This window comes from Natator depressus, chromosome 15, assembly GCF_965152275.1.
Source record: "Natator depressus isolate rNatDep1 chromosome 15, rNatDep2.hap1, whole genome shotgun sequence".
NCBI lineage: Eukaryota > Metazoa > Chordata > Testudines > Cheloniidae > Natator > Natator depressus.
In genome coordinates this window covers 14,523,401-14,547,791 of record NC_134248.1, presented here as the reverse complement: position 1 = coordinate 14,547,791, position 24,391 = coordinate 14,523,401, and the positions used below count along the sequence as shown (strand labels likewise).

General features: G+C 39.0%; 1 protein-coding gene across 3 annotated transcripts in view; it reads right to left on the bottom strand.

Annotated features, from left to right (window-relative positions):
• PI4KA (phosphatidylinositol 4-kinase alpha) overlaps positions 1-24,391 on the bottom strand; it is a 95,892-nt gene that overhangs the window by 57,964 nt on the left and 13,537 nt on the right. For 2 of the 3 annotated variants that reach the window (XM_074973112.1, XM_074973115.1), the window contains exons 6-19: positions 23,863-24,122; positions 23,070-23,136; positions 20,808-20,956; positions 20,038-20,103; positions 17,734-17,830; positions 17,132-17,323; positions 15,814-15,914; positions 14,525-14,654; positions 12,746-12,878; positions 11,010-11,105; positions 10,024-10,207; positions 9,376-9,479; positions 6,415-6,583; positions 983-1,033 (exon numbers count right to left, since the gene is read on the bottom strand). In XM_074973112.1, the coding sequence (XP_074829213.1) occupies positions 983-1,033; positions 6,415-6,583; positions 9,376-9,479; positions 10,024-10,207; positions 11,010-11,105; positions 12,746-12,878; positions 14,525-14,654; positions 15,814-15,914; positions 17,132-17,323; positions 17,734-17,830; positions 20,038-20,103; positions 20,808-20,956; positions 23,070-23,136; positions 23,863-24,122 (1,799 nt within the window). The remainder of the gene's footprint in view (positions 1-982; positions 1,034-6,414; positions 6,584-9,375; positions 9,480-10,023; positions 10,208-11,009; positions 11,106-12,745; positions 12,879-14,524; positions 14,655-15,813; positions 15,915-17,131; positions 17,324-17,733; positions 17,831-20,037; positions 20,104-20,807; positions 20,957-23,069; positions 23,137-23,862; positions 24,123-24,391) is intronic. The other variant, XM_074973113.1, reaches the window with a different exon arrangement.

Below are 24,391 nucleotides of genomic sequence, written 5' to 3'. Positions count from 1 at the left end.
AGAGCTGCAACAACTAGTCGTGGCAGCATCGGTCTCCAAATATTTGACACGATCTCCTTTTTTCTCACTAGCTGTATAAAATAATCTTTCTGAACCCAGAGAATTCAACAACAGGAGAGGGGAAGGCAGTCACAGTCATTTCTGGTACTCCCATGAATCTGGCCATTAGCATATTAAGGCTCAGATTTCAAAACGGCCTAACTGAGTTAGGCACGCAACTCCTCCCACTGCTTTTCAATCCCAGCCTAGACTATTAAATTTGCAGCTGCTCACCTAGAAACGCCATGAATCAATTCAGTCTTTGGCTGGACTACTTGTTGGACTAGGTTTAGAAGTTGTTCTGGCTCGGAAAATCCTCTCAGTCTAAGAGGGCAAACTGTAGATACACACACACACTCCTATTTTGCGCTACTTTTGTTTAGAATGGTCTTCAAACCTCAGCACACGTGAACATTTCACAAAATGCGTATATCACGAAAGCTAATTAATATCCACGAAAGATATGGAGTCTTTCCTGTCTCCTTTATTATAATTAATCTGCTTTACAGACTCTCTGTTATGCTGCCTTCTGAAATTTATTTTTAACTTTTTTTTTTTTTTTAAACTTTTGTTTTTCAGTCCTCTCCCCAGGCGCTGTTGTTTTCCAGTTACATATCTCTTAATACATTGGCTGCCAAATATTAGTCAGTATAATATCCCCTCTGGTATTATATGGATCACGAATCTCTTGAACTCATGACTAACAATAGACACTCTCGCTGAATAACAAAAGATTAGCTGCTTTAAGAGAGATGTCATCATCAAACAAATGCCCATTTGTTTTTAAACTTCTAGCAAGTAAGAAGTTATAACATGTATTTGTCTTTCATGGCTACTTATCAGTCCCATCTGCTGCCCCTCCCCTCCCCGCCCCCGCACAGATACTTGAGCTTTTGGGGAAATCATCATTCAGCTCACAAATGCCCCGTCTATCAACACTCACCACAGCAATAACAGGAATAAGCACTCCCAGGTTCCCTGCACTACTGGAGGCCTGAAAAAGAAGAGAGGTTTTAAAAGATGTGAAAATGTCAAAGAAACACACAGCAATCTGAAGTAATATTTACTACAAAGCTCACTTCCAATGGCTCATGTTCTTTAGCTACTTGTACATATGCATAAATACGGATACATCGCAGACCACAGCCCTGAGCCTACAAAACCACTGTGTCACCCAGCCTGAGCACCACTGAAACCAGTGGGCTATGCATAAGCACAGGGCTCAAGTCTACATGAATCCCTAATGGGGTTCCAAACAGGGAAAAAGTCTGCCCACATGGATCCAGCAGCAGGATCAGGATCTAGAACTTGACAATATGCACACTTTCCCCCCTCAGGGTGTTACTGTTGGAAAGAAAAACACTATTTTTAATCAAATGGATGAGCTGAGGGGCCTTCTTCCACAGACACAGCTCTGTCATAACTGCAAATCAAACATCACACTTTCAGTTCGGGGGAGAAAAACATATCAGTTGTCATCTGTATTCCGAAACATCCAGAAACTGAAAAGTCTCCTATTACTCTACATGCCCAAAGCTAGCTGTCAAATATTTGCAGAAATCAGATTTTACTTTTGAACTAAAGCCAAGATTATGAATCTGTAAAGGATAAGGAATTTAAGGGACTCACTCCAACAGAAAACACTGTCCATCCAACTTAATCCTAACAAGTTAATTTCCTTTTCTAACAAAAAACAAATTTTGCCTGGCTGCAAAATCTGCTGACAACTAATTAAGCAAAAAGAATCAATACAAAGTGGTTTAACAGTCAGGTAAACAGATCTGGAATAATAAAAAGCCTGTTAAGAAGCACAGGAGACTTAACAAATAATAGAACATTAAAGTCCTGTCAATGCTATCAAAAAAGTGAGAATTCTGCTTTTAAAACCTAAATATAGAAATGGTTCAGCAACACAGTTTGGACCCCAGCATAGACAGGGCCTAATTTAGTATAAATTATTTTTAAAAACATTCAAGGGTAAGAAGAAACAGTCTTAAGAATGATTTTCAGAATCATATTGAGCAAATTATTCCCTGAACACTGGGGTCAAGATTGTACTAGAACCCAAACCATTTAATACTTTTAAAATAAAGGAACATTGTTTTCTAGCACAGATGAAGCTTAAAGTGGATTTGCCAGGGTGTGAATTCAGCTGAGATATTAGTTACTGAGAGGTGGAACATGGGAGAGACACAAAAATTGCTGGGTTATCACGTAGATGAGGATGATGAAATCCAGTACAAAGGTGTTGTTTTAGAACAGTTATATTTATAAGCATCACAGTCACTTATCTGTGAGACCAGAATCTAAAAAACCTGGACACAGGCAGGATTTTTCATGATGGCATTCATTGGGTTTGCTGAAATAACAAACAAACTGTGAATTCATCTGGTTTCCCACACAGGAGCTGAGTTGGCACCCCAGATTAGAAACTCTTATCCTTATGAAACAAGTAACCCAGCAGCTTTACTGAGTTGGTCAGTGACATAAAAGGCATTTACTGGTTACAGATGCAGTTTATCTTCAAAGCAAACAGAGATTCTATTCATTTCAAAGAGATTTGCCAAGAGAGTTCACCAATCCCATAAATGGATAAGAAAGGAACTTTGCGCTATTAAAATTTGAAGTGTGTGTGTGGGAGGTGGGCGGGTGTTGTGTTGAGGATGTTAAAAAGAGAAAAACAACTCTTACTGAATTGCTAGCACAGCTTTAGCTATAATTTTAGCCACAAACATGGCACTAATATAGACATACACGGTATGGAAAGAAATTCAACTTTTCACAGTAATTTTTTCTTTTTTTTTAATTACAAAGTCACTCCACATCAACATCTGGGAGGTTTGAGTGTCTGGAATAGCCATATAAAATCACAAATGGTGAAGTGTTAGTTCATCCCCGACAAGCAAAACGTTCAATTAACTTCACTCTTCATTCTTGAGCAGTGAATGTGATGGTCTATAATCAAAAGTAGGATTTCTCCCTCCTTCCCCCCTGCCTCCAAAATGAAGGTGTTGCAATTCAGTTCACAGCCAAACCAAATTCACAACTTGTAACATATTTTTATATCCTCCCACCCATTTGAAGAGAAACACTGTTCTCATTTATTGTTCCTCATTTTCACACTTAGAGGTATAAGTTAACATGGTCTCCCTCGATATCTTTGTAACTAGCACCTAGCTGTCATGTCAATAAAACTATTCATATGTCACTAAATGCCTAATCCTGAGTGGTGTCAGTTTGATTTTAGTGGGACTTTCTGGAGCACAGCACTTTAGGAACAGGCAATAAGTGATGTAAATTGTATTCACCTCACCTTTGGAAATCTATCCTGTAAATACTAGGTGAGATTGTAAAACAATCAGGAAAGAAATCTTATGGTAGAGTATTCAACCAAAATTGAAATGTACATATGTATGTTTAAAAACATCTATTTTAAGGTTTTTTGGAACTACTCCTAAATTAAAATATTGCAGCTATTTAATAAGAGTCAGCTGCTGGACAGACTTATAGTCTACAACCCTTTCATGTCATAACACAAATCTAATACATTATAGGCCCAGTCTTGCATTCCACCAGAACACACTGAAGTGAATGGGAGTTTCTAGACCCTTTGCATGTATTTCTTTAAGGATTAGTTTACATTATACAGGCAGCTGATCATAAAGATCTGGAAGCAGTCTGCTTGCAGCAGTTTACTTAAGATGTGATCTTAAACCAATTCAGTCAGATCAGTGCAAAAGTCTGTGTACACATTTTAGTTTCAATTTAATCCAGGTTTATTTTGATTTAGCTGCTCCTGAGGGCATTCTGCACCAAAAAAAATTAAAATTCTGCACCAAAAAATATAAATTCTGTGCACAATATTTTAAAATTTTGCAAGTTTTATTTGTCAAATAAATGTGGAGGCTCCAGCATGGCATTGGCGACCATGGACCACCGGCTGCCCAGAGGTTGGAGATCACTGTGCAGCTCCCCAATGGGACACTGATTCAGTGGTGAGGCTGCACCCAATCCTGATATAGCACAAGGACCAGGCCAGACTCAGAAACACCTCAGGGCCGTGCCCCTCTGTGCCAGGTGCACCAAGCATGGGCAGGCAGGCTCAGCAAGGCAGGATCCGAGTGCGGAGGGGCTTAGTGTGGGGCTATCTGGGTGCAGGATGCTCAGTGGGAGATCTGGGTACAGGGGCAGGATCTGGATGCACAGGGGCTTGTTGGAGGGTTCTGGGTGCAACGGTAATGGGACTCTGCAGAGGGATCCAAGTGAAGGTGGTCAGGGCTCTGCAGGGAGGATCTGGGTATCAGGAGGAATAGAGCTCAGCAGGGGGGTCTGGGTGTGGAAGGCGCAGTGGGGGGATCCAGAAGCAGAGGGAGTGGGGACCCAGGTGCAGCTGGTTGGGACTCGGTGGGGTGGGGATCCAGGTGCAGGTGGCTCGTCAGGGTGCTAAGGTGCCGGGGGAGTAGGGCTCTTTGGGGGAGTTCTGGAGTGTGTGTGGGAGGGGCAGGGGGTGAGGCTTGGCAGGAGGGTCTCGGTATGACGGGGTCTGGATGCACAGGGGTTGGGCGGATGGGGGAGCAGCTCCCTATACAGGGATCCCTCCCCCTGCAGCTGAAGAGCGATGGGTGCAGGAAGCGGGGGGTGAGGGGAAAAGGATTTTGCAGAGCTTCCTGAATTTGGGGGAGAAATGTTGGGCTGGTTTTGACCCGGCCCCGGATGCTGTGCAGGGGAAGAGGAAGTCCTGTCCTCTTCAGCCCAGCTGGGACTAGCAGCTGAGCCTGGCGCAGGGTAAGAGCCATCAGCCAGGTTTTCCACAGTCCTGTCCCCTGCCGCATAGTGATTTACCTCTCTGCCGGCTGCCCTGGGCACCCAAAACATACTGCTGGGGAGGATCGCATGGCTGCTCTTGTGGCTTCCCTTTGCTTCCCCAACAGAAAGTCATTTTTCTGTGAGGAAGCAAAGAAATTGGCGGAGGACATAAATTCTGCGCATGCGCAGTGGTGCAGAATTCCCCCAGGAGTAACTTAGATTAAATGACTCAGGATCAAGTTTAAGCTATGCCTAAACAATCTGCTCTTAAACCAAAATAAAAAAGAGTGCCCACACAGGGGTCCGCACCAATTTAACTTAACCAGTTTGAGGATAACGGATAGTTTGTGCGTCGTCAAGATCTTAAAATACAACAGAGCACTTACTTGGAAGCTGGAGATCCAGATTATAACATCAGCATTAAGCTCTCATTTTAATTTATCAGCAATACAAGTAATGGCCCCTGGAAAACAGGTCACTGAACTTTTTCACATTCCTTCCCAACACCAAAGAAAACCAGCACTCCCACTCTGCTTTTCTGTTAGAGATCACTGACACCACCAGTCAATTAACATTTCTGATTTCCCAACAACGTCCAGCACTTCTTTTCCTGTGTCACCTTGCACTCTCAGAATGTAAATCAGCTGTACTGATTTGCTACCTCTCCCTCCCCCTTCCCCCCCCCCCGCAGCCCCACACACAGTAGGTAACATACTAGTGAAATTCCCGTAACATTAGCGAGAATACAATGATCACAAGGATTTGTAGATATGGACAGATATCTTGTTAAATGTAATCTCCAGTTGTAAGAATTTGTACTGCTCAGTTTTGCTTTGCAGTTCTTACACTTGCAATTCATATGAGATTGCACTTCTAATCAGCAAAGCATTATGGTTTCTCTCTCATTCATGTGAGAACGTCCGGCAGTTTCTCTTTTACAACCAATTCCAATTAATGCTTATTCAGTCAGGGTAATCTGCACTGATCTCACTACCTCTGTAGTTCACACCAGACTGTTCCATTTTATGGAGTCTATTGTAAATTTAGTTATGTAGGCCTCCATCAACTCTAATATTGGAAAATCCACATATGTGTAATCACAATAGTAGTTATTCAGGACAAATTAACATCTGGGGTAGCTGAGATTAGAACTGCAAGTTTATAACACTTCACTATTTCTTAAGAAGTGGTAATAGCAGGAGCCTAGAAGTCAGGACTTCCTGTTTCTGTTTCCAGCTCTGTCACCAGTCTGCTTTGTGCCTTGGACAATTCACTTAATATCTACCATGTCTCAATTAACCTATCTGAAAAATGGGTACACCACTACTAATTACCTAAGCTTACAGATATTATGTGAGGCTTAATTGATATGTAAAAAGTTATGTAGGCTCTATATTATTAATAGGCACCATAACACACACACGTTTCTCATTTGTTTCAGTAGTTACATGTGCAATTTTTAAGTGTATACACTTGGTTCAGAGGAGATCAGAATAATACGTTTACATTAGCCATATCAGTGCAAAGAGGTACTGAATTAAAACCCACACATTTTATATCATTCCTTACCTTTAGTGCTGGGCCCTTTTCACTTGCTCTCTCACTGGCTCTCTTTCCTTCCAGTCCAAGCTGTACAAACAGTTCCAGCAAATTCATTAGTAATTCATCCACAAGGTGTTCTCCCTGAATGTTAGCAGCTATGTTAGCCAAGGCATTAATGACAGCTAAGGAACAGTGTCTGACAAGAAAGAAAGAGAGAAATTAGAAACAACCAACTCTTTGATGAAAAGGTTTGTATTTATTTTATAACGGTTTCTCACTAACACTGTTCAACAGCAAATCTGCATAATACTGACAGTGGCAGGCACATTTTGTACATCAAGGATTTAGTGAGAATGGATGGCATGCTGGGTTAATGCATTAGCGTTCCAATTCAAAAAGCCAATTAAATATTGCTTGAATCATAATTAAAATGCATTTAGTGGTCTCAACAACAGAGAGCAGATGGAAGCAGCACCAAAGGACAGAGAGGAATGGAATAAACTAATTTCCACCCTGTGCGCCAACATTGGTGTGTAAAGAATGAAATGTAATGTAATTGGTGGTCTCAATTTCGTCTCTAGAGAATGTTTTGTCTGTGCTGCCACCATCATCAATTCACCAGGACTGACCATTTTTGGTATGGAAAACCTAAACCTAAACCAGCAGAAACATATTGTATTTCTGGATTGGAAAAGTTGTAGGGTGGCAGAGAAATTCAAATTAACAGCTGCAATTAATTACTGGCGTGCACTGGGCAGGACAGTGAAGTGAAAGCCTGTATAATGAGAGTGTACCAGTAAGCTCGTTTGTAGTTATTGTCAATCCTTCACCCTCATTAGAACTGAATTCAAGCATTTTTTAAAGGTTAAAATTATAATGCAACATAACTCTGATACAAACGACCATTTCACATTCCTGAATACTTAAAAGAAATAATTAACTCATCATATGACATGATGAATACAGCAGGAATTCTGTGCTATGCAGTTTTATACTTCAATACCTTACTCAAATAGAGCCTGATTCAACTCCCAGTGAAGTCACTGGAATATTTTCTATTAGTTGTAATAGGAATTGGATGGAGTGCCTAGTTATGAAGCATTCTTCGATAAATTATTCTTAAGGAATTCAATACTTCTTAAGAGTACTGGGCCCAATCCAAAACCTAATGAAGTCAATGAAAATTTTTGACTTCACTGGGCTGTGGATCAGGCCTATTAAGAGGATAGCTTGCAACTACAGCTAATGCATTAGAAGTTTTTGACACCAACTAGAATTTACCAATCAATCAATCTTTTAGAGAGACAAGGGGGAGGGGTAATATCTTTTACAAGCTTTCAAGCTTAGAGAGAGCTCTTCTTCAGTCTGGGATATTTACTCAGAGTGTCACCGCTAAATACAAGATGGTACAGATTGTTTAGCACAAGCAGTTAACATATATTTCAAGGAACTATTCGAGGTGAAGTGGCCCCTTCACACCTGTTCAGTTACAGGGAAGAAAGGAAGGAGAAGTGGGGAGGAAGCCACTGTGGGAGATTTGTTAGTGGATTACAGATTCTTGTAATAAACGATAAAGTCAGTGTCTCTATTCAGTCCTTGAATTTTAGTGTCTAAAAAAGTGTTATGAAGTTAAGCTCCCAGGCTCATCTTTTGAAAGTGTTCGACAGGTTTTCTTTGAGGATGAGACTGATAGGTCAAATACAGAGTGATCACTTTGTGAAAAGTGTTCCCCCCACAGGCGATATGATATTTTGTCTTACCAATTTCCTGCGTGAGTTCATTCGAGAGCATAGTGACTGTCTGGTTTCACTCACATAGTTGCAATTGGGGCATTTAGCACACAGGAAAGGTATACCACATGTTGTGGTATGCATGTTTAGGACCCAGGGACCTTGAAAGGTGCGTTGTTTGGGGGTGTTGATCATTGTAGCAGTGGAGACATATCTGCAGGTTTTGCATCTATTTTTCTGGCAGGGTCTGGGGTTGTTTGTCCTGGTCTGTGCGGGGCTTACTTCTGACGATGAGCGTGGAGAGGTTGGAGCATTGTTTGAAGGCCAGAAGAGGGGATTCAGAAAAGATTTCTTTCAGGATGGGGTCCCCATGAAGTATGGGATGGCAGGTGACAACTAGGAATGTGCAGTGGGGGGTGGGGGCGTTATTTCTGTATTGAAGGAGATTTTCTCAGGGTATCTCGGTGGCTGTTCCATGATGTGATCTATTTCTCTGGTGGAGTGTCCTTGTTTGGTGAAGGCAGTTTTCAGTGTGTTAAGGTGTATATCCTGACCTTTTCCTTAGAATGGTCCTTTGATATATGTGGTAACTACTCATGCTAAACAATTTGTTCCATCTTGGATGTGACACTCTGATTAAATTTCCCACATCTGAAGAAGAGCTCTGTGTAAACATAAAAGCTTGTCTCTCTAACCAACAGAAGTTGGTCCAATCAAAGATATTACCTTACTCACCTTGTCTCTCTAATGTCCTGGGATTGATATGGCTACAAATCTTTTGTGACAGAAGTTGGTACTGCCTGATGCTAACACAGTTTCTGAAAGAGATCTAGGAGTCTCCATTATTATTCAGTGCCAACTTCTAGCACCTTTTGGCTAAGGCATCATTGCATCACTGTGAAGAAATAATTGCCAACAGCTCATCAAGAGAAAAATAAAATCACAAGCACATTGTTCATTCTTAAATCCAACTAATGGAAGTGAGACATACACACCAGTCGTTTTTAAATATTAAAAAGTGTTACTTTAAACAATACAGGAATAGGAGACTATATGAGATCTGCATATATTCAAAACACCCACCCTCTCAGAAATGGACAATTAATATTAACAAACCTCAGGAATACAACAAAGAAAGATCGAAAGAAATAAAGCTGTATGTCTGTTGGAAAAAAGTGAAAGTGCATAACCATGCTTAAAGGAAGATGTTTGATTTAAATAGTCATGAATTCTAAGGAGGCACTTATATCTATGTTACCTGTATCCATGATCCTTGTGATCTTTAGTGGCAGAGTAAACAACTGAGCTTGCCTTTACACTGATTTGCTGGAATAGATTCCATACCTCCTGGTAAATATATTGCTGTAAGAAAACAAACTAAGTGGAGTACACTGAATACAATACCTCTTAAAGGAATAAACCTGTAAAAATAAATTCTATCCAACTAAATAAAAATCTTATATAGAATGCCTGGGTATCTTTAAAAATCTGGACCTAAGTGACTTAGGAACATAAATCCCATTTTCAAAAAGGATTTAGGTTCCTCAGGCCTAAATAGGACCTGGGTGTCCTAAGTCACTTAGGAGCTTTTGTAAGCGTTACCGTCAGATTTTCTCCTCTACATTAATTCTTTTAGTATATATCTGTGGGAACTAAGGTTTGCTGGAGAGGCGTGGCTTTGCTAGTTACTAGTGACATTGTACAAAAAGGTACATGCAAACAAATGATTGTATAAGTGTGTGTATGCTATGAAGACAGGATAAATGCTGAAATGCTGCATTTAAGGAAACATTTTTCGGGCTTAAACAAAGTTGACAGCAATACTTTAACTGAAGGAAATAGACAACTGTAATTTAGGGGTCTCTCTAGTCTGGTTTGTTCTCTTGGCCAGCTCTTCTCTCCTTACGTTTCCAGTGATAACTAAGCAGCCCAGCTGGTCAATGATGAGTACGTCAAGTGGAGATGGTGGCTGGCAGAACTTCTGCTGCAGGATCTGCAGGATAGGTTCCATCACTTTGGGAGTGTCCCTAAGTGCCACTGCAATGTGCCCCAGAGCTCGAATTGTGTGGTCAGGAATCAAATGGGCTTCCCTAACAAAAAATAAACAAGCCACATTCATATAAACATCCAGAAACAATTACACATCTAACTCTACAAGTTGAACTACAATCTGCCTGAGAAACAACTTACACTGATGCATCCAGTAAACTGTAATAACACTTAATTTCATTTTAACCCCTTAATGCTGTTTTTCCCTTCTATTATAATCAAAAGCATACTTAGTACAGGAACTAAAAGCAATTGCTTTTATAGTACCAACACTGATCTGTTAACCAATCATTATAGTAGAATAAGTAGAAAAAGATAAAAGGCTTGTCTGGAATGACTTTCCATTTTTATTTTTATTTTTTTAAAACAGTCCCAGTACAGTGGGGTAAACGTAGTGGGAGTTTCCGTTGGAGATGCCTTGTCAACTATCTTAGCTCTGCCTTGGCAAACCAACCTCTCAATAGGAGAGAGGCAATTCAGACTCCACAAGCAGTAATCAATTGTGCCAAACATTAAGTGATGGGCTTGTACAGCCCACTGAAGACTTAGCAGAGGACACCTCATTTCACTTAGTACTTCAAATAGACTTTAATACTCACTGCAGACAGGAAAGCAGTGTTTTTATCCAGTAAAGTATGTAGGCCCATCAATACTGAAATAAAGGCCCAATCCCACAAAGAAATCTGCATGATCTGATGCATATTCCCACATGTATTCTTACTGATGTCAGCAGCGTTTCACACAGGAGAAAGGCTCCTCATGCTTGAATGTCTTAACAGGAGTGGGTCTTAAGTTAAATTGACTGAAGACAGAAAAGGATTAATATTATGCCTAACAACTTACTTGTCACTCTCCTGTGAGATGTACAGACGGTTAGACAAACTGGCTAGGAAAGCCTCAACAATCACCGGGTCTATAGTCAGGCCAGCTTTCAAGCACCTACAGAACATTAAACACAAAACTTGCCAGGACAGCCAAACAGCAAGAGTTATATTTTCACACCTCACTATGGGAGAGAAAGGATCCAATACCAAAACCACTACACATAAAATTGATACAGTCGGAATTGTGTTCAGTCAGAAAATGATTCTCATGAAAAAAAATATATATTCACATTAGCACATATTTGGCATCCCCTAAAATATTCATGAGACCCTGGCATTCAGAAGATGCTGTTCAATTATTTCACATTTATTTCACGAGTTCAGCATTCTTTACATGTTCATGCTTATTTACATATGAAATATAAGCAGGGTGGACAAACATTGATGATTTTTTAAAAAACGAAATATTGATTTGTTATTTAAATTAAATACATTTTTCTTTTAAAAATAAACCTATTTAAAATTAAAATTGAAATTATGACAAGCTATATGAAGGCCTAAATTTAATATAATTTATTAAAATCATTTAAATAAAAAAAAATATTTAACCAGTAAGTTTGCTGCCAAAGTTTTAAACAAAGACAAACGACTGAACTGGTGGCTAAGCACCTGGAACCACAGTTGGCTGAAATGCTAAAGAAGTTTTTGACAGCGGTAGCCTCTTTGGCAGGTACGAAGAAAATATTTTCCATTTATTCAGCTAGTGCAGTTCAATGACTAGTTCATTCAAAGTTAAGAAACCAACTGGAATTTGAATAGACATTGTGTGCCAAAGTAAGCGTAAATGTTAATGTTATATTTAGTTAAAATACGTTGATCTGCAATGGTTACCAACCAATGAGAATCAATTTTTTTGTAAAAGGAAAAGAACAAAAGTACAAATGCAAAACAAAATTAAAATCCGTTATTTAAATCAAGCTTTCCTACTTGCCAGTTTAAATCATAATTAAAATACAAGCAACAATGAACACTTCTCGGACACTCCTGTAGTTCGTAGCTGATTCTCTGCCCTCCAGTGTTTGTATCTGCAGAGCTGGAATTACCTCAACCCTCTTTCTTCCAAATGGAGGCAAAAGGACTGAGAAAGGCTGTATGGAGTGTACCTTCCATGGTATTTTAAATATCCTTGACAGGTTGGCCCAGCTCACCATCCTCCCAAGCACCAGATGGTGGATGGGGAGGGAGGTAAACAAGGTCTTTTATAAGCACCCAACAGGGCTCAGGAGAAGTATCTTTTAGGAAGCGAATGGGATTAGGCGGTCCTGCTCCTGCTGGAGCCTTCCTCTCTCCATCCATCCAATCAGCAGCTACTCCAGACTGCAGGGGCAGATGGTCTAGTGTAATGGTTTAGAAAAATGGGAAGGGGGTGACTTTCCATTGCCCGAGGTTACGAGCGTTTACCAGTGCATCTGCTCCAGAAGAGCTTACTGTGCAAACCTCCGGAAGCAACAGAAGGCTACTGAGCACTCTGGAGGTCACCAGGTGGAGTTAAGGGTACGTAAAGCAAGTGGCCCAGTGGCTAGACAAATACTTTCCAGCTGTACAAAAGGTAGCAGGGGCCATCTAAAACACTCTGCGTTACACAGCTTCTCCATTTAATGGATCGTCATGTTTGTCCACTTCAGTGAGATCAGCGCCTGTCTCCTTAAACTGCATTTTTGATAGTCCTTCAGTGTTTCTAAGTACAATTCTTACCTGCAGATGTTGTCTATGGCAATGTCTCGAAGCTGTTCATACATGGATGGTTGACTTTTCTTGCCGGGCATTACATTTAGAGTGGACTCTGAATGCTCATTTGTTACGCTGATTTTGATGTCATTGCCACCTACTAAGAACAGAGATGGAGCGTAAGAGACAGTGTCTTTTGCTATATCTTTCCTTGAATTGTGTATACATAGGTAGAGAAATACCTGGCAAGTGAATGCAAAACAGACTAGGACACAGGAGAGAGGGAGAGGGAGAGAGACAGGTGCTCTGAAGAACTTTGGTACCATGTGAAGCTTGGCTACCAATGTGAGCTATAAATTTATTTCATTACTCAATTCGTTTTCAGAAACCTCCACCCTTCTCACTTTGCATAGTTTTGAATATTGCTTTGGTATTAGCTAAAATCATTTAATTGGCAGTCTCAAAGCAGAATACTCAAACTTAACATTAGGATTTTTCAAATCAAATCTGCTGGATGTGACTAATCAGTAAACAATTTATTAAACGGATTTTTACATTGCCTTACTTTTAATATTTGCATCTACCTTAGTATCGCTAACACTCTGAAATACCTTAAGCCAGATTCATTCCTGGTGCACCTCTGAAGTAAACAGAGCTACAGGAGGGATTCATTTCCCTTAGTGTGTTTTAAAGCATGGTTAGAACATAAAAGAACTATCGGGTAAAAATGAAGTCTCCTACTTGACATACCTGCTCCCTGTTCACCTTCAAGTCCAAGCTACCTATTTTTCTTGACAAAACAAGTTTTCACTCCTTTGAACACTGCATAGACAATAAGGCTGTGGAAAAGCAAGCTATTCTGCTTTGGGCATCACCAACAAAATTGCCATCTAAATTTTAGCTGCCGACTCTTTACTAGTTGTGTCACTGTAAGAGGCAGAAGGAACACAGATTCACATTCAGACCCAGGGATATTCTGCAGGACTAGCAGTTAGGAAAAAAAAAATCAACATTCAATTTGAAATTGAAAACTTCAATATAGAAATCCTGGAGAACAAATAAAAATGGAACTCCATGTTGTCAGTGAGTTACTTTTCTGAAAGTAATCACAGCAATATCCAATATGTTAAAAAAAAAACCCACAAATTTATGATTAAATTTTTGGTTGTAAGGGAACTTATGAGTCATAACACTGGCTCATTCGTCTATATGCCAAATGGTCTAAGTGTGCCTTTAAACATACAAGCATGCAGCAATGAGCATACACTTCTGCTTTCCATCTAAACTGTGATTTGTGGTTCTCATCCTCCCAACCCATCCCTACCTTATTGGTCTGTTTCATCTACCTAACACAGACTGAAAGCAGCCCAAGACAGCTTGCTGGCAACTCATGCTGCACACAAATTGCATATAAGTAGTGGTGGGATTTCAACCCTCCTTTTGCTGGGGGACACTAACCATTTAAGAGAATGAAAGTTACTGAAATTATAAAATATGACAGTATTAGGCAAAACTGACTTTGAAGGGTTGAGAGAGTAGGATGCTATGGACTTGGTTATTTCGGTATGGTTATTGCTAGCACCAAGACATCAGGGTGTATATTTGCATGAATTTTTTTTTGCATTCCCTCTCTTCCTCCAAATAAAACAAACAAACTCAAACCACAAATAAATAACTTGGTAGAAAATGAAAAAACCTTTAAGAAGTAAGTTGCAATAATAAAAGGAAATTTAAGAGCAAATTAGTGTTGTTTGTGGTCCACCACATGACTGGACCATAGCTGGAGCTAATATTGCTTTCATTTACCTGTGTGATATTGGCTGTGGTACTTGTAAAGTTTTACCAGCACTGGGGAAGGAATAACGAGGAAGTCCCTCAAAGATGGAGTCACAGAATGAACCACAACAGGGAACCTCTCACACAAACGACCTAGACCCTAGAAGGAAATAATTGACACATTACAACTTCTAACTTTCCTGCTGCATAAGCAGACCTATTTTTATTTCAACTGTGCGCTCATGGCTTTAAAAAAAATAAATCATTGCTGAGGGATTTGTACTCCAGTGAAAGAATGTTTCAGACCTCTGATCTAAAGGATCACACTGACAGCATGACAAGTAAGCAATTTCTTGCCCTTTTCTTTCCAAGGGTTTTGCAGAAGATAGCATTTAGTATACCTAATGAACAGGCTTCCCTGGAAGTGAAGTTATGGGATAAGCACATTTTAAAGAGCCCTGAGGAGTAACATGTCTTTACTATTCCGGTCTTGATTACAGAATGACAACTGTGGACTGATTTTGCAAAGTGGATAAGTGTCCAACTAGAATGACGCTGATAACACCATGTTCCTTTTTCCTTTTTAAAAATGAATTTTCTACTCCAAGATAACACCACACTGATAATCCTAAAGGATCATGTACATTTATTGACAGATCATGTGCAGCCTGGGCAAGTTTCTGCACATTAACCTGCCAATATGAATCAACCCTGACCTGAAAAGAGATAACCACAGCAATGAGAAGGAAGGTCAGTCTCCACGACTTTTTCCACATTGCCATCTACACAGACTGCCAACAAAGAGGTTAATTAGTTCCAAATGTGGTAGGGTCTTTGTGAATGGGGCACCTTACCTTTTAGGCTGGTTTGCATCCTATTTAATTAATTTCACACAGGCTACTGAAACATCATCAGACGGCCTCAGGTTTTGATCACTACCAACCTGTGTTGGATTTCAATTGGTGAACAAGAGATGAAAGGTTTCATATCTGGACTAATCCCAGGAGCCAACCAGTCCCACTACTTTTTTTTAAATTGGTCAGGTAAAACAAGTAGGAACCCAGGGTTGACGGAAATAAATGGCTGGTACAATAACCTGTTGATTGCATCCCACAAAGAAAATCTGAGACAAGTAGATTCTGGGAAGCACCACCTCACTGTGGTTTCAAGCCCCTAAAATGCAGATGCAGAGGACAGAGGCAAGAGTAATATAACCAGAAGATGAGAAAACTGCTAAATTAGTCTGTAAACCCACAAGCAATTTTACTAAGTGACTTGCTGAAATCAAAATACTCCTTTTCAATCCTTTAAAGACAGACCTGCAAGCAGCAGATCAGCAGCGGCAAGTGAGCAATGATGACTTTGCTGGAGGTCTTGGACTGCAGCTTCTCCGACAGTTTGATGCACAGGTTTTCTGCACCTTTGTTCCAAAAGAAAGAAATCAATAATAGATCTGGAGAATGTATGTGAATTTATTAGCCTACCTAGTACAATGTGCTTACTGAAGACCATCAGACAGGTAGAGAATTTGCTGGATTCACCTACTTCAGAGTATAGAGACGTCGAATGGTTTAAGTTTTACAGAATGTTATCCATGGTGTTTTGATTTGGTTGATTTGGCTTGAAGGGTTTATTTGAACTTTGTTGGTAACATTTTGGTAAAAAGTCTGGGAATCTTATTAATATCTGCAATAAACAGTTCTTTCAAATATTCTGAACTGAGATAGCTACAGGTGTCAAAGACAGCTGTGGGTTTGTTTGTTTTATTTGACAGCCATCTACAACTATTTTAAAATATTTAAACAAATGTTTAATAGATTAGTGGGTAGAAGTTTAAATTTAAAGAAAGGAGGAAAACACTGGTAAATATCAGGAAAAGCTTCCTGACAATGATATCTACGAAAAAGTGGAAGCATCTTTTTGAGACTGTCATGGTCTGGATGAACTAATGGGCCTTTTCTACATGATTTCTATCAGTAATTTTGCAAGATTTTTAGAAGATCTTGCATGTCCCTGCCTATAGTTCTGATACTGTAAAGTTATATTTAAAGGCAATATATGCAGTATGTGTCAGATTTAATGCAAATATCACTTCTAGAGGAATCAAACATAGTATGAGCCTAAGTCAAGAAAAATCCCTATTCAGGAAAGCACTTTCTTAGTTTAAAGCACGTGATTAGGTGCTTTTCTGAATCAGGTCTATATTGAAGAGATATTCAGAATGACTTATAGCAACTACTGTTAACAGATTCTGCATTATGGAGATGTCAAAGCCTCTCTGTAGGCAAGGATGAATTCAAATTTGCACTTCATGGTGCAACAACATAGTGCATTCTCCCCAAACTTACAGAACTTATTCTCTGAATTCAGAAAGGATTTTCTGAGAACTTTAAGTCAGTTAACCAGTTTATGAGTTACAAGCATTTTAAAATGACCCGTGCATTTTTCTGACAAGGTTGACTTTCTTTGGCTTTCTCTAGCAAAAAAATTCCTGAAGTTTATAATTAAATGTATTTTATGACAAGCGTCATGTAATAGAAATGACCCTCCATCAACTACTGACAATGGAGAATGAGTTGTACAAAACACTTCTGCAAGACAAAAGATTCTGAAGAGACAGAAGTATGTATTTTTCACCTTGCTCATCTTTCACAGCCCACACCATGAGATCTACACAGGCTGCATTAGCCTGGCAACGCAATTTCAGAGGGCTCAGTTCATTGTGTAGCCGATCTACATCATGCAGGATTTTCTGAAGCTCTGACTGGCTGCTGTTGAACTGTTCCAGCACAAAATCATGGATTTCCTTAACAAATGAGTTTGAAAGATCTGCAGGAATAAGAGGGAAAATATATTCTAGCAGAAAGAAAGTAGCTGTGCCCCAGATAGCATATACATAAGATCAATCCATTTTTATATTAAATATAAAACATTATTCATAAAAAGATTTCTTTCCAAATGAGAAGTTGAATAATTTCATAGCAAAGACCACTGGGAAATTAACAAGTTGGATGCTGATTGTCCCTCCCTCGGGCAGAGGACAACAGACTAAATAATTAAATTTTATAGGGCAACTTTCATACCGAAGTGCTTCACAAACTGTATAGCATACATTCAGCATCCATGAAACACTGCACCCTTCCCAGCCACTTGGAACACACCAAACAATGCACACAGTGCTTTATATTCTCCCCCATCATATTACTTAGTAGAAAGTTATATTAATATAAGTACTGTACCTTTCATGTAGTATAACGTGTCTCTTAACATTTTAAACTGGGCAAGGTAAAGAGGGTCACTGAATGTTTTATAATAGAGATCTGCATTAGGACTTATCTGTAAAGGTAAAGAACAGCTATACGTTTCAAAAGGAAACAAAACAACGTTTTCTTATGAAATAGTAAACTGAAGAACAAATAAAACCACTTATTCAGATCAGGTAACTGTCATTTTCTATACTAGAGATGTAATTGTGATAACTGGTACTGTTTACATTATAATCGCACACCATATGGAAAGGGTTTTGGGGTGGTTGTTGTTTTGTCTTCACAGTTAATCAAGATGCAAACTATACCTGTTCAATGCATTAAATAGTACTTAGCTATCCCCTTTATTTAAATACCACATACTGTAACAAAATTCTGTCTAATGAGAGAATCCAAAATCATTTTTAATTGGAAAAGCAGGAACAGAGACTATAGCTGTTTCCATCAAAACTTACATTTTGCACTAGCAAGAAAGGCTGTAGACAAGAGCCTAGTTCTTTTCCACAGATGAAAATATATGAGTTGGCTATAGTTCTGACCATACTTAGTTCAGAACAGCTCTATGTCTAAAATTTCTGAGACCCACGAGAGGTGATGTTGATAGAGGATGCTGTGCAATTGTAAACAGCGTGAGCAATCATTTGGCCCCATAAGGACTTATATTCCATGCAAAATATGTTCACTGAAAGTAGGTCAGAAGCAGCTAAACTTTAAGGAGGACATCTTGAAAATACAACAGTATCAAGAACTTCCAAGCTGAAAACAGTGAAGAGCAAATGAATGGCAACACATTTTTGTTTTGTTCAGGAAGCGAGAATGAAATACATGGGAATTAAATTAAAGGTCTTTACCTAAGTTATACCTTTTTAAAAAAAAAATCTTTTGGTTTACTCTATTTAGGAAGTATTAACAGGCTTACACATCCTTGCCATGTAAATATCGGAAACAAAGCAATAATTACAATGGTGAGGGTTGTTTTTTTTTTAAGTGACATTATAAAGTATTATAATCATCTGCTCTCTCTATTTAACAGGGTATTACATATTACAGGATGAGCATGATTACAACAACTCTGACATGTAATTTCTAATGATTTTATTAAACTTGAGCGAAATATCTGATTATGCATATTTAAATGTCTACCAAATGTTAATATTCAAAAAAAATGGACAGGTGTGCTGGAGTTTTTCTTCTTTTTTTTTTTTATTGCAGATGAACATACTTTGTGTGGGTACTGAATAAATAGTATCCAAATATCTAAGTATCTATTTGTCCTCAGTCTGTTTTGCTGGGTACATAATTGTTGCACTAATTATTCCATTAGTGCCATCTCCCATATTTGTTAACCATTCTTCTATAGGTGGACTACTTTTCTTTTTCCAATGAGAAGCTCTGAGTAGCCTAGCAGCTACTAGCAGATGGGAGATTAATAATTTTTTTTCTTTTGTGTGACCACTTCCACTGGGAAGCCCCAGGAGGATTACCAAGGGATCATTTGGTAATATATATCCAACAATTTGTGATATTTGGTTACAAAATGCATCTCAATACTCTCTAATGACTGGACATAAGCATAAAATCTCTTTCCAAACAATTTTAATAACTAGTTGGAAATTCTCCATGCTCAAGTGCTTAGGATACCAATGCTAGAGGGGAATGTGCGTTTAAAAACAAGTATTTCCACAGATTTCTCATAAATTAATGGAAATTAGTTTCATCCTGAATGATCAAACATCAGTGACTCACAATGTGTATGACATTAGTGACTGTTGCTATAACAACAACAGTCCTCCAGGGCAGATTGGATTTTCCTCCAGGGCAGACTGGAAGAGGCCCTGGAGTTTTTTCGCCTTCCTCTGTAGCATGGGGCACGGGTCACTTGCTGGAGGATTCTCTGCTCCTTGAAGTCTTTAAACCACGATTTGAGAACTTCAATCGCTCAGACATAGGTGAGAGGTTTTTGCAGGAGTGGGTGGGTGAGACTCTGTGGCCTGCGTTGTGCAGCAGGTCAGACTAGATGATCATAATGGTCCCTTCTGACCTTAATATCTATGAATCTATGAAATATTTCTACTGGTCTTAGGCTTTGAAAAAACAAATTCTTATTAATCAAAAGCATAAACCAAATATTAGTTGAGTGTCCCTTATCACCTCCCCGATTTTTATTCATTTTATTTTTAGTCATCTCTTACCTTTAATTTCACAATAGTTAGGACTTTAAAAAGAATCCCAGGTGGTTTTTAAAACATTTCAAATGTAAATTAAATTAAGACGTACCTCTGCAACTTCATCTACAACTGCATCTAAGTTTTTGAGAACAGAATCCCCAACAATCTGTTTCACCTACACAGAAAATAGAAGTCAGGTGTTATCATTGGCATTATCTTGGTAGAGCGTTTGTTTTACAATCACAATTTAGGCTGGCCAAAGAAAGCACTCAATCATTTGAATATTAAACATCAGACTAAATTAAGGCAATGAAAAGTTATATAGTAATTCCTATTATCATCATTTGTATTACCATGGTGCAAAAAGGCCCTAAGAAATAACACAGAATGTGCCTAGGAGAGGCACCAGGCTCTGCCATCAGATGCAGTCCCAATAAACCATCCCCATTAGAAAATGGCACGGTTCTCAAGTTACATCGATTAATTTGCCTGTCAGGTGCAAACTAGATGGCTTTGCCAATGCAAACGTTTCAATACTAACTTTATTACTTTAAATTACTAACATTTCATGAGCAATATTAATCACCAGTATTAACCATTAAGGCCTGATGTTAATAATAGCATAGAAAAAATATCCTTCCATTTATATGTTAAGGTAAACACAGCATGCACACAACCTATATATATATATACACACACACACACACACACACACATATACACACACCTTATATTGCCTAATTACACAAGGCATCTCCTCTTACACACCTGAAAGGGGCTCACCCTGCAGCTTACACAAAATACCCTCAACTGCTGTGTCTAACATGAGCATACAAAACCCAGACCTTAATGTCATCTTTAAAGCAGCTCATACTGTACCATGAGCAGCAGCTGGCGGAGCATTTCCAGTGGAATATCAAATTCCTTGTTACTAATACCATTAAAGAGAGGAGAAACTGAGAAGCTAGAGCTGATTGTAGAGAAGTAATAATCAGGGTCCAATGCACTCCCATCAGGTAGGTAGGACCCTGCAGACAAGAACAGATGAGAACACTATAACATTAGGTAATTCAAAATGTTTATTGTGTTCTTTGTTAAATATGAAGGAAGACTCTGGGGCAAACTATGAAAAGAGAAGATATTTTGATCTTAACTTTCAATACGGTAACGGTCTATCCCTGATAAACCATGAAGGGCTTAATCCAGTTCCCACAGAAGCTGAATCAATCTATAATCTAATGTAAACTAGAACTACAGATTCAGCCATTTAATACATACAAGGTTAGAGAAGAAATTCTGTTAAAAATATTTGCATTCATTTTGTAAATAGCATTTGGTAAGACTTTTGCTCAACTTCTGCAATATGTTTACCTCAAAAAACCCTGTGTGCACATGATTTTGCATGGAAATGTAAAAATACTGGTTAACAAATCTTGCAAAACTACACAAGTTTAAAGTCATACTACACCTTCCATCTTAAATAGAAACCAAGATACTGTTACAATTTGAAGGTACAAGAGACATTAATATATAGTTTTATTACTAGAGTACACTGTTCATCAAGAAGCCAGGTTTGAACTTTTGGCACTCCATTCCCTTTCTGGCATCACAATCTTGCTTTTTGTAACCCCTCATCTGTGTGAGTTAATGCAGTGTTTTTCTTGTGATTAACAGACTCTCAAAATGTACCGATGAACTTTAAAAAAAAAAAAAAAAAGTATTTTTTGTCCAACTCCTGTGTCTTGGATAGAATAAAAACAACAAAGGCCATCAATTCTCTTGCACCAGAAAGTAAGACTACCACAAACCCGGGTCAGTAAAAACATAATATACAGGTGTGTAATTGTCCAGGTGCATTATGGGGAATAATGCAAGGTTTATCTGCCTTTGAAGCATTTGATAGAAGCTAGTGCGGAAAGTAAAATACCTAAGTAGAGGCACTATTGACCAGTTCCAGTATTATAGTTCCTATGGTTCAGAAAGAGCGCCCCTAAGAAGTTCCAGATACATATGGCCTAATCCATAGTATACACCATTCATCTACATTTTTCATTAATGGCAGAAGAATTCTCTAACTCTCCCTTTCCTATTATTTTTTTAATCCAAACGAGAATGCCTGAGCTGAAGAGGGGTAGGTGGGTATGACGGGTTGTACAGGCTGACCTAAGACAGGAAGGAATTAAATGAACTGCCCCGTGACCAGGTAATTAGGCCAGCCTTCCTCTGAAACCCCTGTCCAAACTATTGATCCTGAAGGGAGGGTCCTCCAGAAATTATTAATAGGAAGGACAGATAAGAAATAAAAGGGAGGAGACAAACCTAAGCCACAGTTGCCCAGGAGAGGGAGAACACCATTCAGTCAAAGGCTGGGAAGAGCCCAAGCAATAAGGCCCCCAAAAGGGCTAAACAAAGCCAAAAGACAATGAAAGATCCAATAAGTACAGAGCTCACTCTCCTCCCATTTCATCAAGGGTACCAATTTATTTTTTCAGCCCAGCAAGTGGCCCACTGAAAGGTGACAGGCTCATCTCATTCGCAGCTGGAATTCTACCACTTGATTTTAGAATCCATAGCAATGAGTACATACATAGTCAGTATAGCCTTTTAAGATCTCCCTTTTGTGAGTTTTACCTTTGACTTTTCCATGACAAAGTAAGACTTCCTATAACCTACACATACCAAATTTACTTCAAGTAAGGTACGTTATGCAACCTGCCATCAAACAGGATTCAAGATTCCAATCCTCAGTCTGCCATTTTAGCTGTACAATATAAAACATTTGTTATGTAAAGTTATGCTGCCTAATCTTCTAAACTATGTTTTGCCCCAGTGCGATTAAGCTCTCTAGGACTAAGCATAGACTACTTAACAGTCAGAAAATAATGTCTCTCTTGGAAGCTAGACAAAAAAACATTGTTGTTGGAAACCACTGTTGCTGAAAATAAAGATTATCCAACAACTTGTTAATGCAAAAATGTATCAGAACTCTACCACTTACATGCCAAAGAATTACTACCAGCAACCTTGAAGGCAAAGAGAATGCATGGAGGTTTGGGTTCCCTAGCCTTCCTATTGGTAAAGAGTGACAAAAAACACACTGCTCCTTGGCAAAATAGTAAAGATTGGAAGTTTCAGCTTTACCTTCAAAGTAATGAATGGCAGATCCTCCAGGGGAGCTGGGAGGGGGAATTCCACGTTCAGGACTGACCTGAAACACAAGGCAATAGTTGTATTTTATCATTAAAGGCTGGTGAAACCTTGAGAACTTTAAGATGATGTGGACTCAAATATATTTTCTCTTTTAAAAAATGCATATCATCATTAATATATCCAGAAAGGTGCTGATGAGTCCCCAATGCCTACTGGGGTCAATGGGAGTTTTGAGTGTTCAGTAACTCTCAGAATCAGGCTTGAGTCAGGCCACAACTTCAAACAAAGGGGCACGGATGAAGAAGGGAATGAGTGTCCTGGTTAATGGAATGCAGGAGTCATCAGGATTCCTGGGGTCTATGCCCAACTCTGTTAAGGCTTCATTCTGTGATTCTGCGCAGGTCATCTGAAGTCTGATTTTCCCAAGGGGGTGCACACTTAGAGGGCATTGTTGGTGCTCATCACCTCTGAAAACCCAAACTGTTAACTTCTCTAACTTTCCCATCTGCTAAACAGGTATGCCTTATTATACCTGCTACATAGGGATAGCGTGAGGCTTAATGATTGCAAGTTCTTTGAGATCTTCCAAGTGAAAACTATTAATATGGAGGTAACTAGCTTAACTGTCATCAATTATTCTGTGGTTCAGGGAGAAAGCTTTGAATCTGTTCAAGTATAACATTGAATGACTGTCAGTGGACATAAGTTTGAGCATCTCTTAATTCCACCGAAGAACAGAAAAGGGCTTAAGTGCTGTCTTCATTGTAAAGGTGGCCACACAAACCTGTGAGATGCTGGACACACTGCTGGTCTTTCTCTTTAAGGATCCTTCTTGACAGACAGTGAGAAGAGAGCTGGGAAGAATTGATCTAAAATCATTAAAAGAACGTCTGCGAATTCCTTCAAGTTCTTCTGGGACTTTCTGGGAATGTGGAGGAGCTTTAGGGAAAAGCTTTGAGAGGAGAGACTCTTCTGAATTGCTGTAGCGACCAAATGCTCGTGAAATTCCAATCAGACACGGCACTGCATATTTGCACAAGTATTCTGGAAAACAAAATTAGGCCATATATCTTTCTTAGTGCAGTATGCTACTAGCAGTTTATGACTTCCTGTTGCCAGCTTTGCTACAAGCTCACTAAAAGCATTACACCACAATATACATCACAAAGCCAGACTTGCATTATTAGGGGAAGAATAGCTAATTTATGTCATATATGTAAGTATGTTTTTCCAGCTTAGCTCAAAATTTACCAGTCAGCATACAAACAAAAGTCAGAATACTCTCACCAATTATGGACATTCTGTCATCAATT